Genomic DNA, 13,401 nt, shown 5'->3' with positions numbered 1-13,401 from the left:
GATGTGTTTCTCTCACATCGATATTTCTGTCTTTCCCTCTCTCTTCTCCCTAAATACCAATGGAAAAATATCTTCAAGTGAGGATCTAAAAAAAAAAAAAAAGTAAAGAGATAATCTTGCTAATGGTTAAGGCAGTATCATAAAGATGTTAATTTTCTCAAATTTGATCTACAGATTTAATACAATTCCAGTTAAAAAAAAATCCCAATAAGGTTAAGTGTGGTTTTTGAGGGGGGAGCATTCCACATGTTTTATTATGTAGTATTTTTATTATTCAGTTCTAAGTATTTCTTAGTTTTTATTATGATTTCCACTTTGACACATGATATAGAGGTATATTTTTAAATTTCCAAATTATGAGAATACTTTTGTCTTTTTTTTTCTAATTTAATTCCATTGTAATCAGAACAGGTGGTGATTAGTTGAAATTTATTGAGATTTGATATAAAATTTACTTCGTAGTCAATTTTTGTACATGCCCTTGTATTTGAGAAAAATGCATATCTTTAATGCATTGTTGGGATCTGGGTACACAATTCTGGATTGATATTCTCTTAGCACTTTGGTTATATACTACAGTATCTTCTGGCTTCTATTTTTATTGAGAGGTCAGCTCTTAGTGTAATTATTCCTTTGTAGAACCTCTTTTTTATCCGATTGCTTTTAAAATCTTTGTTTTTGATGTTTTGCAGTTAACATTAAGTATATCTAGGTGTAGATTTCTCATTTAACCAGCGTGGTATATATTCTTTTGTATCTGTGGACTTATATCTTCATTTTGGAATATTAGTCATTATCTCGGATTTATATCGACTTCATTTCTTTTTTTCTTTTTCTTTTTTTTTGTTGTTGTTGTTGTTTTGTTGTTAATCCTCACCCAAGGATATTTTTTCTATTGATTTTCAGAGTGGAAGGGAGTGGGAGAGACAGAGAGAGAGAAAAAAACATCACTGTGAGAGAGAGACATCGATTGGTTGCCTCCTGCACTTGCCCTGACCAGGGCTGGGGATTGGATTGAGCCTGCAACTGAGGTACGTGCCCTTGACCGGAATCAATTGAACCTGCGATCCTTCAGTCAGAAGGCTGACACTCTTACCACTGAGCCAAACTGGCCAGGGCTGCTTTTCTTTAGACTGTCTTTCTAAGACTATGAACCAGCATATGTCAGACCTTTTCATTCTGTTCTTCATATTTGTTAATTTCTCTTGTACTAGTATTTTTCATCTACTTTTATTTATCTGTGTTGCATTCCGAATAATTCCATCATAGCTATCTTCTAGTTTATAAATTCTGTCTAGCTATGTCTAATTTGCTGTTTAATCCATTCATAGAATTTCTAATTTCACAGAGTATTTTTATTTCTGAAAGTTATATTTGATTCTTTTTGAGATCTGTCTCATTTTATTATAACATTCTTGTTAATTCTTTCAGAAATACTTGTTGAAAACCTATTATGTACTAGTCACTGTTCTAGGAGATGGAGGTTATATTCTGGTATTTCTTGCTGTTGTTTTTATCTAAATAAGATTCACCATTTTAGCCATTTTAAAATGTACAATTCAGTGATTTTTTAGTAGATTCAGAGTGTTGTGCAACCATCACCACTATCTAATTCCAGAGTATTTTCATCACCCTATAAAGACACCTCATATCCATTAAGCATTTACTTTGCATTTCTTCCTCCCTCCAGCCCCTGGCAACCATTAATCTACCTCTGTCTGTATGAGATTGTCTATTCAGGGCATTTTATATAAGTGGAATCATGCATTATGTGGCCTGTAGTACCTGGCTGCTTTCACTTAGCATAGTACTTTTAAGGGCCATCCATGTTGTAGCATATATCAGTACTTCATTCCTTTTTATGGCTGAATCATATTTCATTGTATGGATAATGCCACATTTTGTCCATTCATCAGCTATAATGCGTTAGCTATTATGAATATTGTTGTTTTGAATATTTGTATACTAATTTTTGTGTGAACGTGTTTTTATTTATGCCACTTATTTTGTTTATTTCTTTGAACATTTCATATCTGTTGTTGTATATATTGCATCTGATAATTCCAATTTGAAGCCCTTAGGTGCTTGAATCTTGTTTCTGCTGAGTCTCACTTAGAGTAGATTTTTTCCTCCTAAGTAAGCTTGGTCATTTAAGATTGTGAGCTAAAATATTTTCTATTTTAATGCATTTTTGTACCATATTAATTACCTGTTTTGTTATTGAAAAGTGAAAATAGTAGAACCCTATATAATAAAAGGCTAATATGCAAATTGACCAAACTTCAGAACAACCAGTCTCTATGATGCACACTGACCACCAGGGAGCAGATGCTCAATGCAGGAGCTGCCCCCTGGTGGTCAGTGCACTCCCACAGGGGGAGCGCTGCTCAGCCAGAAACTGGGCTCATGGCTGGCAAGCGCAATGGCAGTGGCGGGAGTCTCTCAGGCTGGACTGAGGGGACCCCCCTCTCTCACCCCCCAAGTGCATGAATTTTGTGCACTGGGCCTCTAGTAATAAAAATGCACAGACTGGGTTAATACTGTTTTCTGAAGGAAACAGTAAGATGTAACAAATAGAGGCAGTAGGAGAACAGAGTTTATAGGTATGTGTTTCCCTTTCTTTCTTTTTTAAAATATTTTTTTATTGATTTCAGAGAAGAAAGAGGGAGAGAAAGATAGGAACATTGATGATGAGAAAGAATCATTGATTCTCCTGAACACCTCTACTGAGGATTGAGCCTGCAACCCAGTCATGTTCTCTGACCTGGAATCATGACTTCCTGGTTCGTAGGTCGATGCTCAACCACTCAGCCATGCTGACCGGCTGTATTTCCTTTTCTAGAGGGCTTAAACTTTCTTTGAACTAAAGCCACAGATATTACTGCTAAAGCCTGTCTGCCTGGGTGTTTTTACGGTGTTGATTCCTTTAGAATTGAGGACACTGGTCTTTATAAAGAAGACCACTAAGCCAGGGAAATTTTAATATTTTCTTTTTATAAAAATATATTTTGCTGATTTTTTACAGAGAGTAAGGGAGAGGGACAGAGAGTCAGAAACATCAATGAGAGAGAAACATCGATCAGCTGCCTCCTGCACACTCCCTACTGGGGCTGTGCCTGCAACCAAGGTACATGCCCTTGACTGGAATCGAACCTGGGACCCTTCAGTCTGCAGGCCGACACTCTTTCCACTGAGCCAAACCAGTCAGGGGAGCCAAGGAAATTTTAAAAGCCTAGTATTTGGAGTGGTGAAAAATTAAAAGAATCTAATTGTTTTTCCTCAGTGACCACACAAAATATGAAAATTTTATTTGTGTTTTCCAACTTCCTGTTTTGACAACTAGGAGTTGGACAAAATGTTATAAAGGATATGATATATAAAACTTTTAGATAAAAGTGTTTGAGTCTGAAACAAAATTTTTATGTACACTGTCTACCTTTTGAGTGTTCAAATAATGTTTTTATTAAATATAAATTGGTAGCACAGTCAGTTTTCAGCCTTTAAATTATGGGTCCTTACACAAATTTTGTTTATTGGAATTATTTAATAGGGATTTGTAGCACAAGTTTTCTTTCAAGGGAATCATTCCAGTTCAAAAGGGTATATTCTCCAGTGCATTCCTGGCTAACCTGGCATTCTTGTCTTTTTATAATTTATCCTAGGATCTTTCTTTGTACACTTGTCTTATACATTTGTCTTAATCTGTTCTCACCCTTTTGCCAGTCATAGGTATTCTGATGTCTATCATATTATAACTCTGCCTTTGTTCATGATGTTGCCTCTGTTGAAATGTCCTTCCCCCAACCTCAGGCTCTTGGCACTGTACCCATCCTTCAAAATTCACCTCCAGTACACTTTCAGTTTCTTTTCTGATTATAGATGAACTGTATTTTCCCCTTCATGTTGCTTTGTAAATCTTTTTAATAATTCTTCTGACTTAATCTAATTATTGATATTTTCTGTGTTGCTCTGTCCACCCGATTATAAACTACTAGTGATCAGATACTTTGTTTTGTCTTTGAAGTTATTTCTGGCAAGGCAATTTGCCTTATGTGTGAAAGATTTTCATTAAGTATCTGAAGAATTAGCAACACATTTCATTTGTGATTAGCCTGAACTCTTAAAGGCAGCATTTGTGTCATACTTGTTTTATATTTCCAACATCCAGCACACTGCCTTTGCAATTAACATGTCTTTTGAATTGCTTTTGAAGGCTTTAGTTTGATCCTTATATTTTAGTGTCAAGAGGAAATCAGCAAGTTGGTTTCATAGTAAATTAGAGGAATTTTCTCACTTAAGTTATGAAAACTAAAGAATATTTTATTAGAATTCTGTGAATTAGCAGAGTTGGAAAAGAGTTTTTAACAATTAAGGAACAATATTTTTTCTAAAGATGATCAAGAACCAATTAGCAGAAACTTCTGTGTCTGCCTTATGGTTAGTAATAACAAAGCAGATTAAACTTCTTCCCTCTTCTAAAAATGCAGGTTCTAGTTAAACCTTTGGGAGACCGAGGATACCTTTTTCTTCTTTCTCCTTATCAAATGGTTTCTCCATATGGTAGGTAATGTCTTTAATTCTTATAATTCTTTTTTTAAGTTTTTAGGTAAAACACCTTGCCAATTAATTTGATTTTTTTTTTTTTTTTTTTAGAACATCAAACTACCAGATCTCGAATCCTACATGCTTTGTTTCTATTTCAAGAACCTAGAGGCATAGTTACTTGTAAGTTCTTTGACTGTCTAAATCCAGTCTTATAGATACCTATATTGAAATTTCCAGATAACTCCCTAAGCAGTTTGTTTTTCTTACATCATGTTTTAGGAAATACTGGGGGTAGTAAGAGCTATTAGCAAAGTAAAGTTCGAATTATATGACTTGATTTGTTATTTTTTACTATGAAAAATTATTTGGGTTTTAATTGTTTTTTTCACTAACTGTTGATTGTAATCGTTGTAACACAATAGCTTAATTTTTCAGGGTTATATAAAATATGATTTTTTAAAAATCTTAGTTCATTTTTGCATTCAGATTTAACAACTGTAAAAGTATCATGTGCTGGGTTAAATATTAGGCCATTCAAAATTAATTAGAATTTTTCACACTGATATCAGACAAAATTTGCTTTTCACCATTCCTAAGAACTAACTTTAGTGCTATATTAAGATAAAATTCCCACTAATGGCTTTCACTGTTAGATTAAGAATGAGATTCTCAGTTGTAACACTCAGTGCCTGCATATCTCCTTATGGGGATAGAGTTCTTATGAAGTTGTTATAACAGAAAGGAATGCCATTGCTATCCTGGGTAGGACTATCTTGCGAGGAGCCTCATATCTTGCCCTGCTTCTTTATTTCTCCTGACATTTTGCTTGCCCCAAGTTGAAAGGCCTAGTTACAAAAGGAAATGAGATCTTCAATGAGTGGGTATTTTCCCCTTTAAAAGTATGTTCTGTAATTTCCTTTGTTTTAGTTTCTCATCGGCTTGTTTTAGTCCCCTAGACTTAGAAACATGTGATTCATATATTTCTATGTTACATATATGTATTAAGGTACATACGAGTTTGGTTCACCATTAATGTATGAATGTTGTTAACATTTCTTTGAGAATATGTAGATCTGTATTTGATTAGTTTCTTCATTGCTAACATGGCTTACTCTTTTTGTTTGTTTACAGCACAAAAAGGTTCAACCAATGTAGCACCAGCACAAAAAGGTTCAACCAATGTAGCACCACCAGAGAGACACGAGAGCATGCCAGATATATTAAAAATAACTCAGTTTTTACAGTTTGCTTTGATTCGGTGTCGAAAGGAATTAAAAGATATAAATAGTATAAATTTTCATTCTGGTGTTGAAAAGTATGTAAGTGAGTTTTTTAAGCGAGGTTTTGGTTCAGGTAAACGAGAGTTTATTATGTTTCCATATGATTCACGATTAGATGATAAAAAATTCTTATACCCAGCTCCAAGAAATAAATCCCATATTGATGATTGTTTGCATACCTATATTTTTCGGCCTGAAATGTATCAATTACCTATTTGTCAGTTAAAAGAGCTATTTGAAGACAATAGAAAACTTCAACAGTTCGGTCAACTTTCAGATTATGAAGGCCATGAAGAAATGAATGGCACAAGAAAGAAATTTGGGAAACGAAATAACTCAAGGGGTGAGACTATTAAACCTGGAAAGCAGAAGTCATCTCACTCTTTGGATCATGATAAGGATAGATTCAAAGAATTGATTAATTTGATTCAGTCTAGGAAAAAAAATGTGGGTGGGGACTCAGACACAGAAGATATGAGAAGCAAAACTGTCTTGAAGAGGAAGCTTGAGGATCTACCTGAAAATATGAGAAAGTTCGCCAAAACCAGTAATTTAGCTGAAAATTGCCATCTGTATGAAGGTAAAATATCAGTTTGCTCTTACACAGTATAAAAATAATAACCAAAAATATAGTAAAGTAGTTCTGTCCTTTCTTCTAGCACAGGGGTCTGCAGATTACAAAGTGAAAGCCAATCCAGCCTGTTTTCTGTTTTTGTAAAGAAAGTATTGGAATACAGCCATGCCTATTCATTTATGTGTATTCATAGCTGCTTTCACACTATAATGGCAGAGTTGGGACAGAGATTTTATGGCCCAAAAGCCTAAAATATTTACTGTCCAGTCCTTCACAGAAAATACAGTTATTTGCCAACTCCTACCCTAGCACATTGGATTTCTGAATTGTGTAGCTTAGACAAATGTGAGAAAATAAAGTATTCTTAGCTTTTAGCCTACTAATTGGACCACCTGTCCTTTTATATTTCTTTTTTTTTTTTAATTAAATCTTTATTGTCCAGATTATTACAGTTGTTCCTTTGTTTTCCCCCTATAGCTCCCCTCCACCCGGTTCCCACCCCACCCTCTGCCCTTCCCCTTCCCCTCCCCCCCACTGTCCTCATCAATAGGTGTACGATTTTTGTCCAGTCTCTTCCCGCACCCCCCACACCCCTTTCCCCCTGGGAATAGTCCACTCCCTTTCTATGGCCCTGATTCTATTATATTCACCAGTTTATTCTGTTCATCAGATTATTTATTCACTTGATTTTTAGATTCACTTGTTGATAGATGTGTATTTGTTGTTCATAATTTGTATTTTTACCTTTTTCTTCTTCCTCTTCTTAAAGGATAACTTTCAGCATTTCATATAATACTGGTTTGGTGGTGATGAACTCCTTTAGCTTTTTCTTGTCTGTGAAGCTCTTTATCTGACCTTCAATTCTGAATGACAGCTTTGCTGGGTAAAGTAATCTAGGTTGTAGGTTCTTGCTATTCATCACTTTGAATATTTCTTGCCACTCCCTTCTGACCTGCATAGTTTCTGTTGAGAAATCAGCTAACAGTCATGGGTACTCCCTTGTAGGTAACTGACTTTTTTCTCTCTTGCTGCTTTTAAGATTCTCTCTTTGTCTTTTGCTCTTGGCATTTTAATTATGATGTGTCTTGGTGTGGTCCTCTTTGGAATCCTTTTGTTTGGGGTTCTCTGCGCTTCCTGGACTTGTAAGTCTATTTCTTTCACCAGGTAGAAGAAGTTTTCTGTCATTATTTCTTCAAATAGGTTTTCAATATCTTGCTCTCTCTCTTCTTCTGTCACCCCCATAATTCAGATGTTGGTACGCTTGAAGTTGTCCCAGAGGCTCCTTACACTATCTTCATATTTTTGGATTCTTTTTACTTTTTGTACCTGTGAAAAAGTGTGTGCTGAACCTATTGACTCTGTCTGATCCATACTGTCAACATGTATCATGAGACTTAAGAACTTCCTATGTACTAGGTGCTTTACATATGTGGACTCATTTAGTTCTTGAATGCTAGACATTACTACCCTTGTTTTACAGATGAGAAAGTAATTTCAGAGAAATTAAATAAGTATCTAAAGCTATGTAGTTCACTAATCCATGATTGAGTTCTGACTAACTCTAAAGCATTGTTCCTAAACTTGGCTCTATTTCCTAGCACTGAGCACATGAGAGGCAAGATAAGTAAAGTTTGGTGCCATTTTTAGCTGATACTGACTAATTTTGTACCTGTGAAAAAGTGTGGGTGAAAATGAGGCTTTATCAATAATTAAAGTGATGGTGAAGCCATGCTAATTATAATAGACCAAAGGAGAAATGCAGCAGGGAGAAGGGGTGGATAGGTTAATTAAACTAGAACAGTGATGATCCGACTTGCATTTCTAGGTGTTCCTCACTTGTTTCTTTGTAGTCATTTTGCACACTTTAGTTCTGATTACTAAAATTAGAGATTTAAAGATTGTATTTGCTGATCTTTTTTTTAAGTAAATTTTATTTATTTTTTTTGAGAGAGAGAAAAACATACATGTGAGAGAAACATTGATTGGTTGCTTCCCGTATGCGCTCCGACCAGACTGGGGATTGTCCCATAACCTGGCTATGTGCTCTGCCACCTTTTGGTGTACAGGAAAATGCTTCAGTCGACTGAGCCACACCGGCCAGGGCTAAAATAACCTGATCTTGATTTGGTAGTGAACCCACTCATTTTATAATCCTATCCTCCCTAACCTCTTTAACATAAACTTTTTAAGATATGATTTATATACATTGTACCCATTTTAAGTGCAGTTTGATGAATTTTTATAGCTATGTTAATACTACTCCAATATATAGAACATTTTTCATGTTACCACCACTCCAGTATAAAACATTTTTATTACACTGCCTTATACTCCTTTGTAGCTAATCTCACCCCAACACTGATCTGTTTTCTGTCTCTGTTGATTAGTTTTGCCTGCTCTATATGTACATGTAATTAGAATCATACAGTATGTACTCTGCTCTTTGATGTTTTGTTTCTTGCTGTGGTACATTATACCCTACCCAGGTTTTACCTTTCTTTAGCATTAAAAGCACATGACTTTCTGAATGTCTACACCAGCCGTGGGCAAACTACGGCCCGTTTGAAATGAATAAAACTAAAAAAAAAAAAAAGACAAGTACCCTTTTATGTAATGATGTTTACTTTGAATTTCTATTAGTTCACACAAACACTCCATGCTTTTGTTCCGGCCCTCCGGTCCAGTTTAAGAACCCATTGTGGCCCTCGAGTCAAAAAGTTTGCCCACCCCTGGTCTACACCCTTTGAAAGTTTTTAAATATATTGTTGTGCAGAATTCCCAGATTTGTACCTGCTTTGAGCCAGCTCTTACAGTGCTTTCTGTTCTTAGTGCAAAGTTAGTGTAGATTTCTTTAGGTAATCTAGTCAGTTGAGATAAGGGTTAGATGATAAGAATGTCAGACAATATCTTAAGGACAAAACGTAATAGCTATAAAGGAGATAGAACTCAAATTAAGTCATGAGTTCTTCTTTTCTTTTAGTATAATCTGCATATCTTCCTAATATTTTGCAAAGTAGCAACAAATATTTTATCTCTTGTCAAGCATCTGGTTGACTTAGGGATTTTGTTAGATTTTAAGGTAGCTATAGTATGGTCTTTAATAAATATATTATCCATATTACCAACTTGATGTTTGAGCTCATTTATCCATTAATAGATTTTTCAAATTAGGTAAATAAATTTCCATTTAATAGGAATTTTGACTTATGTGCAAAAGTTTAGAACCAGTCATATTTTAAAGTAAGGGGTGGATGTACATGTAAAGTCTACCGAGTTCCTGCCCATAAATGTCTATGATGATTAATTTTTATGTACATTAAATTTTAAAATTATTATGCTAGCCTTCCAAACTCAACTTTAAGAGATGACTTCTTTCTCTTTTCCCTTCAGAGTCTCCACAGCCCGTTGGCTCACTTGGGCATGACACTGACTTGCAGCAGGAGGATACCTCTAACTCTGATGTTCCTAACATCCATAGGCTGTTTAATTGGCTATCAGAAACACTGGCAAATGCACGCAATTCGGATGCATCCCTGACAGACACGGTCAACAAAGCCTTAGGATTGAGTTCTGATGGTGCCTATGAAGAGCTGAGGCAAAAGCATGAATATGAGTTGAATTCTAACCCAGATAAGAAAGAATATGAGCAGCTTACTTGTGCAAAAATTGAAAATGCTCATTTTAAGGGCACTCAGATCCCATTGTTAGAAGCTGATACATCATCTGTAAAGTATCCTATTGCTCTTTCTACCAGTGAAGTAGGCACTGACCATAAACTACATTTGAAAGAAGTAAGCTTATATCTTTTGATTATATTGTTTGCTTTTGTGAATGTGTGTGTGAAAGAGAGGGTGTGCTTTAATGGGTTTTTTCTCCCTTTTAAAAAGAAATAAAATAAACATTTCAGTAAAAGTGTCCAGGATAGTATTTCTAAGTTACTCCTTTTTACAAAGAGTTAACTATAGAAGTAGTTGTTTTCCTTCCTGCTTACAAGTTTATGGATAGTCCAAGATCTACCTATGGTGCCAAAGTTAAGGCTAGACAATCTATTTTTCAGAAATGGCTTATTGGGAGTTAATTCCATATCGTTTCATAATAAAATTGAATTCTTGAAACATTGGCGTTCTGCTGGAAATACCATAGCCCATAGGTGAAGCAGATGAGGTGACTAAAGTCAGTGCACTAGTGTTACAAACAAGGTTAGGTACTTTGTCTTTCTCTTACAAATAGGAATGGAAAATGAATTGCCTTTAGGATTACCACTAAAGTGACACTCGGCCTTGCTTGACAGGGCATCCAGTTTATTTATGACTTCTGTTTAGAGTACTGATCTCTAGCTGAGAAGTAGCCTTCTATTCCCCCAAGAAGTGGCTGCATCACTGAGGAACAATACTAGGATGGCACCATCCTAAGGGCTTATTTCTAATTTACTCTTCCTTCATTTTCTCTTCTCTGCCTTTGGCTAAAAGTCATATGTATGTCCCTAGCCTTTGTCCATGTAGTTTTCAGACATTTAATTTAGGGGGAGGATGATTGTAGGAGGCTCACTTGGGGAGAAGTGTAAAGTAGGCACTGAGAAACTAATTTATGTTGTTAGCATTTCCTAGCATGTTTTTTCTCTAAATTGGGTTGATATAAGCCAAACTCCGCTCACCGCCTATGTTTGTAACTAAAGTTCTTTTGGAACACAGCCATGCCCATTCTTTTAGGTATTGCCTTGGCTGCTTTTGCACTACAATGACAGTGCTGAGTATCTGAATATATGGCCCGCAAAGCCTCAAATACTTAGTGCTTGACTGAATAAGTTGAGCAACCTCAGTTCTAAATCAATATCAAATTATGTTTTGAAGGAAAGGTGTTTTAATGTAAGGCTGAAGTATTATTAATTTACCATGTTTGAATGACTAATATTCAGTGTTCAGAGTGAAGGTTGAGTTTGCTGTGAAAAAAATGGTTGTTTATTCTTGACATTAAAATGAATTGAAAAGAAAGCTAATGAATATATCCTCCAATTTTTAGGAACCAAATTTAATTAGCATGAATAATTTTGAAGATTGCAGTTTGTGTCCCACCATTCCCATTGAACATGGATTCCATAAACAATCTAAGTCTAATAATGTTGAAGAGACTGAAATACATTGGAAACTGATTCCAATTACAGGTAAGAACAAGTGTACTGGGAATTAGGTTCGCTTGGTTTTACTTAGGGACCGTGTCTGTCAGGTTTCATCTTTTCTAGATTCCACTCTTGAGTGCTTTGTCTTACTTGGCTCCGACATCTTCAGTGTCTTATTTTGAGCAATATAATGTTTATTGAGTGTTACTGTTCTTGGGCAGCATCAGCAAGTATCTGCAAAAAGCCCTATTAAAAATAGGGATTTAAAACGTGCTTATTCTCTGTATGGAGTTTAGCATGTAAACTTCCAAATGAAAATTGTTGGCAGAAATTGAGTTTCTAATAAGGTGAGGTAGATACAGAGATGCAGTGATGGTCTTTGGACAGTCAGTAAATGCTTTCTGCTCAAATTATAAGCTTCATTATAACAAGCTATCATCAAAGAAGTGGTCATATTGAGGTTCATCTATTTAAAAGAAATTAGATTTCTTAGTATTGGATTATCTTGTCATAACTGGGTCATTGTGGAGAATGTCCTGAAATGCAAATATCCTGGGAAGCTTAATGAACCATGGAGTAAGAATAGTTTAGCAAATGTTGAAAGATCATTTTGCAGTATCCTAATTTCTCTGTGCAAACACATACATATATGAGCACATATGTACATAGTCTTAATATTCTAAGTTCTTATTCATCTTTGTTAGCTAAGCATTTTTTGAAATATTTCAGGGCACAATCTTTTCCATTTCTAGACCTTTATTTAACCTTTAAAGGGGAAAAAAGTAGATTGATTTGTAACCTAGAAGCTACTGAGACTTACAAGGATTCTGAGAAGAATTTCTAAAACTTTGATGAATTTCCATGGGCTTCAGCACCATTCTCTACTTAGTACCTTACCAGAGAGAGTAAGAGGCCTAGAAGTGATGGTAGAGAGGCAACTGTTTTTCATTTGGGAGCTGAAGGTGTCAGTTTCTCCCACTCAAACTTAACCTTTACAGTTAATTTCAGAACCATTTGAAGGCACAATATCTAGGTGTTGATATTCCATCATCACCTGAATAGAAAGGGAAGCAACTTCCCATTTCTGAATGAGCCTTCAGGATTATTTTAGGCAAAAGAAGGACTACTTGGATTTGTTAGCATTTGGGGTTGTCTCAAAGCTATTTAATAGGTATCACCATATCTGAAGAGAGTCTACAAATCTAATGGATGCTTTCTGGCAGGAGGGAATGCAAGAAGCCCAGAAGACCAGCTGGGGAAACGTGAAAAACAAATGCCAGGTGAGAAGGCTCCCTTTGCTTTTCCTCCCTCCCACTGTGCCCTTTCTCAGAATTGCTACTTGTATTTCTGGTCTTCTATCAATAGGGCATCAACTTAAGTTCTGTTAATTACAGAAAATTTGGATTATATCATATTTATATCATTACTTGATTTGTATCAAATATTCTTATATAAATTATGTGTTCAAAGAAGTGACTACATATTCATAGAGATTACAGGTGTTTTCTTCACCCACAGTCAATTCTATCTGATATGATTTGGGAATATTTTTCTTAATCCATTTCTGTAGGATATTTTATGTGAAGCAGTCTTTAAGTTTCTCTTAAATTTATACAAATACATGGAGGTGAAGCCATTTATCTTTTAGGTACATTATTCCTAATCTTGAAATTTTTTTAGCCAATTCTTCTTCTAATTGTAAAGCTAATTTCTGCAGATGAATCAGAGATTAGGGAATTTTTGGATTCCAGAAACATTTACAGGTAGTAATGATTAGCTAGTTGCAATGGGTGCAGCTAAGAGTCTTCTGTCTGAGCTCAGTCAATTCAAAATTCCTGCATGGTCATAGGCTTTGTTTTCTTAGAGTTTGGTACTGGGTCTTTTTT

General features: G+C 35.3%; 1 protein-coding gene across 4 annotated transcripts in view; it reads left to right on the top strand.

Annotated features, from left to right (window-relative positions):
- Window positions 1-13,401, top strand: part of TASOR (transcription activation suppressor) — a 58,719-nt gene that overhangs the window by 29,839 nt on the left and 15,479 nt on the right. For all 4 annotated transcript variants that reach the window (XM_070390795.1, XM_070390794.1, XM_070390797.1 and 1 more), the window contains exons 12-17: window positions 4,488-4,560; window positions 4,654-4,725; window positions 5,677-6,405; window positions 9,790-10,190; window positions 11,419-11,560; window positions 12,739-12,795. In XM_070390795.1, the coding sequence (XP_070246896.1) occupies window positions 4,488-4,560; window positions 4,654-4,725; window positions 5,677-6,405; window positions 9,790-10,190; window positions 11,419-11,560; window positions 12,739-12,795 (1,474 nt within the window). The remainder of the gene's footprint in view (window positions 1-4,487; window positions 4,561-4,653; window positions 4,726-5,676; window positions 6,406-9,789; window positions 10,191-11,418; window positions 11,561-12,738; window positions 12,796-13,401) is intronic.

Source organism: Myotis yumanensis, unplaced genomic scaffold, assembly GCF_028538775.1.
Source record: "Myotis yumanensis isolate MYYU_CA2020_CCGP unplaced genomic scaffold, mMyoYum1.0.hap1 SCAF_14, whole genome shotgun sequence".
Classification (NCBI taxonomy): Eukaryota; Metazoa; Chordata; class Mammalia; order Chiroptera; family Vespertilionidae; genus Myotis; species Myotis yumanensis.
Note: the sequence above shows the minus strand (reverse complement) of the source record. Positions and strands in the feature narration are given on the sequence as shown.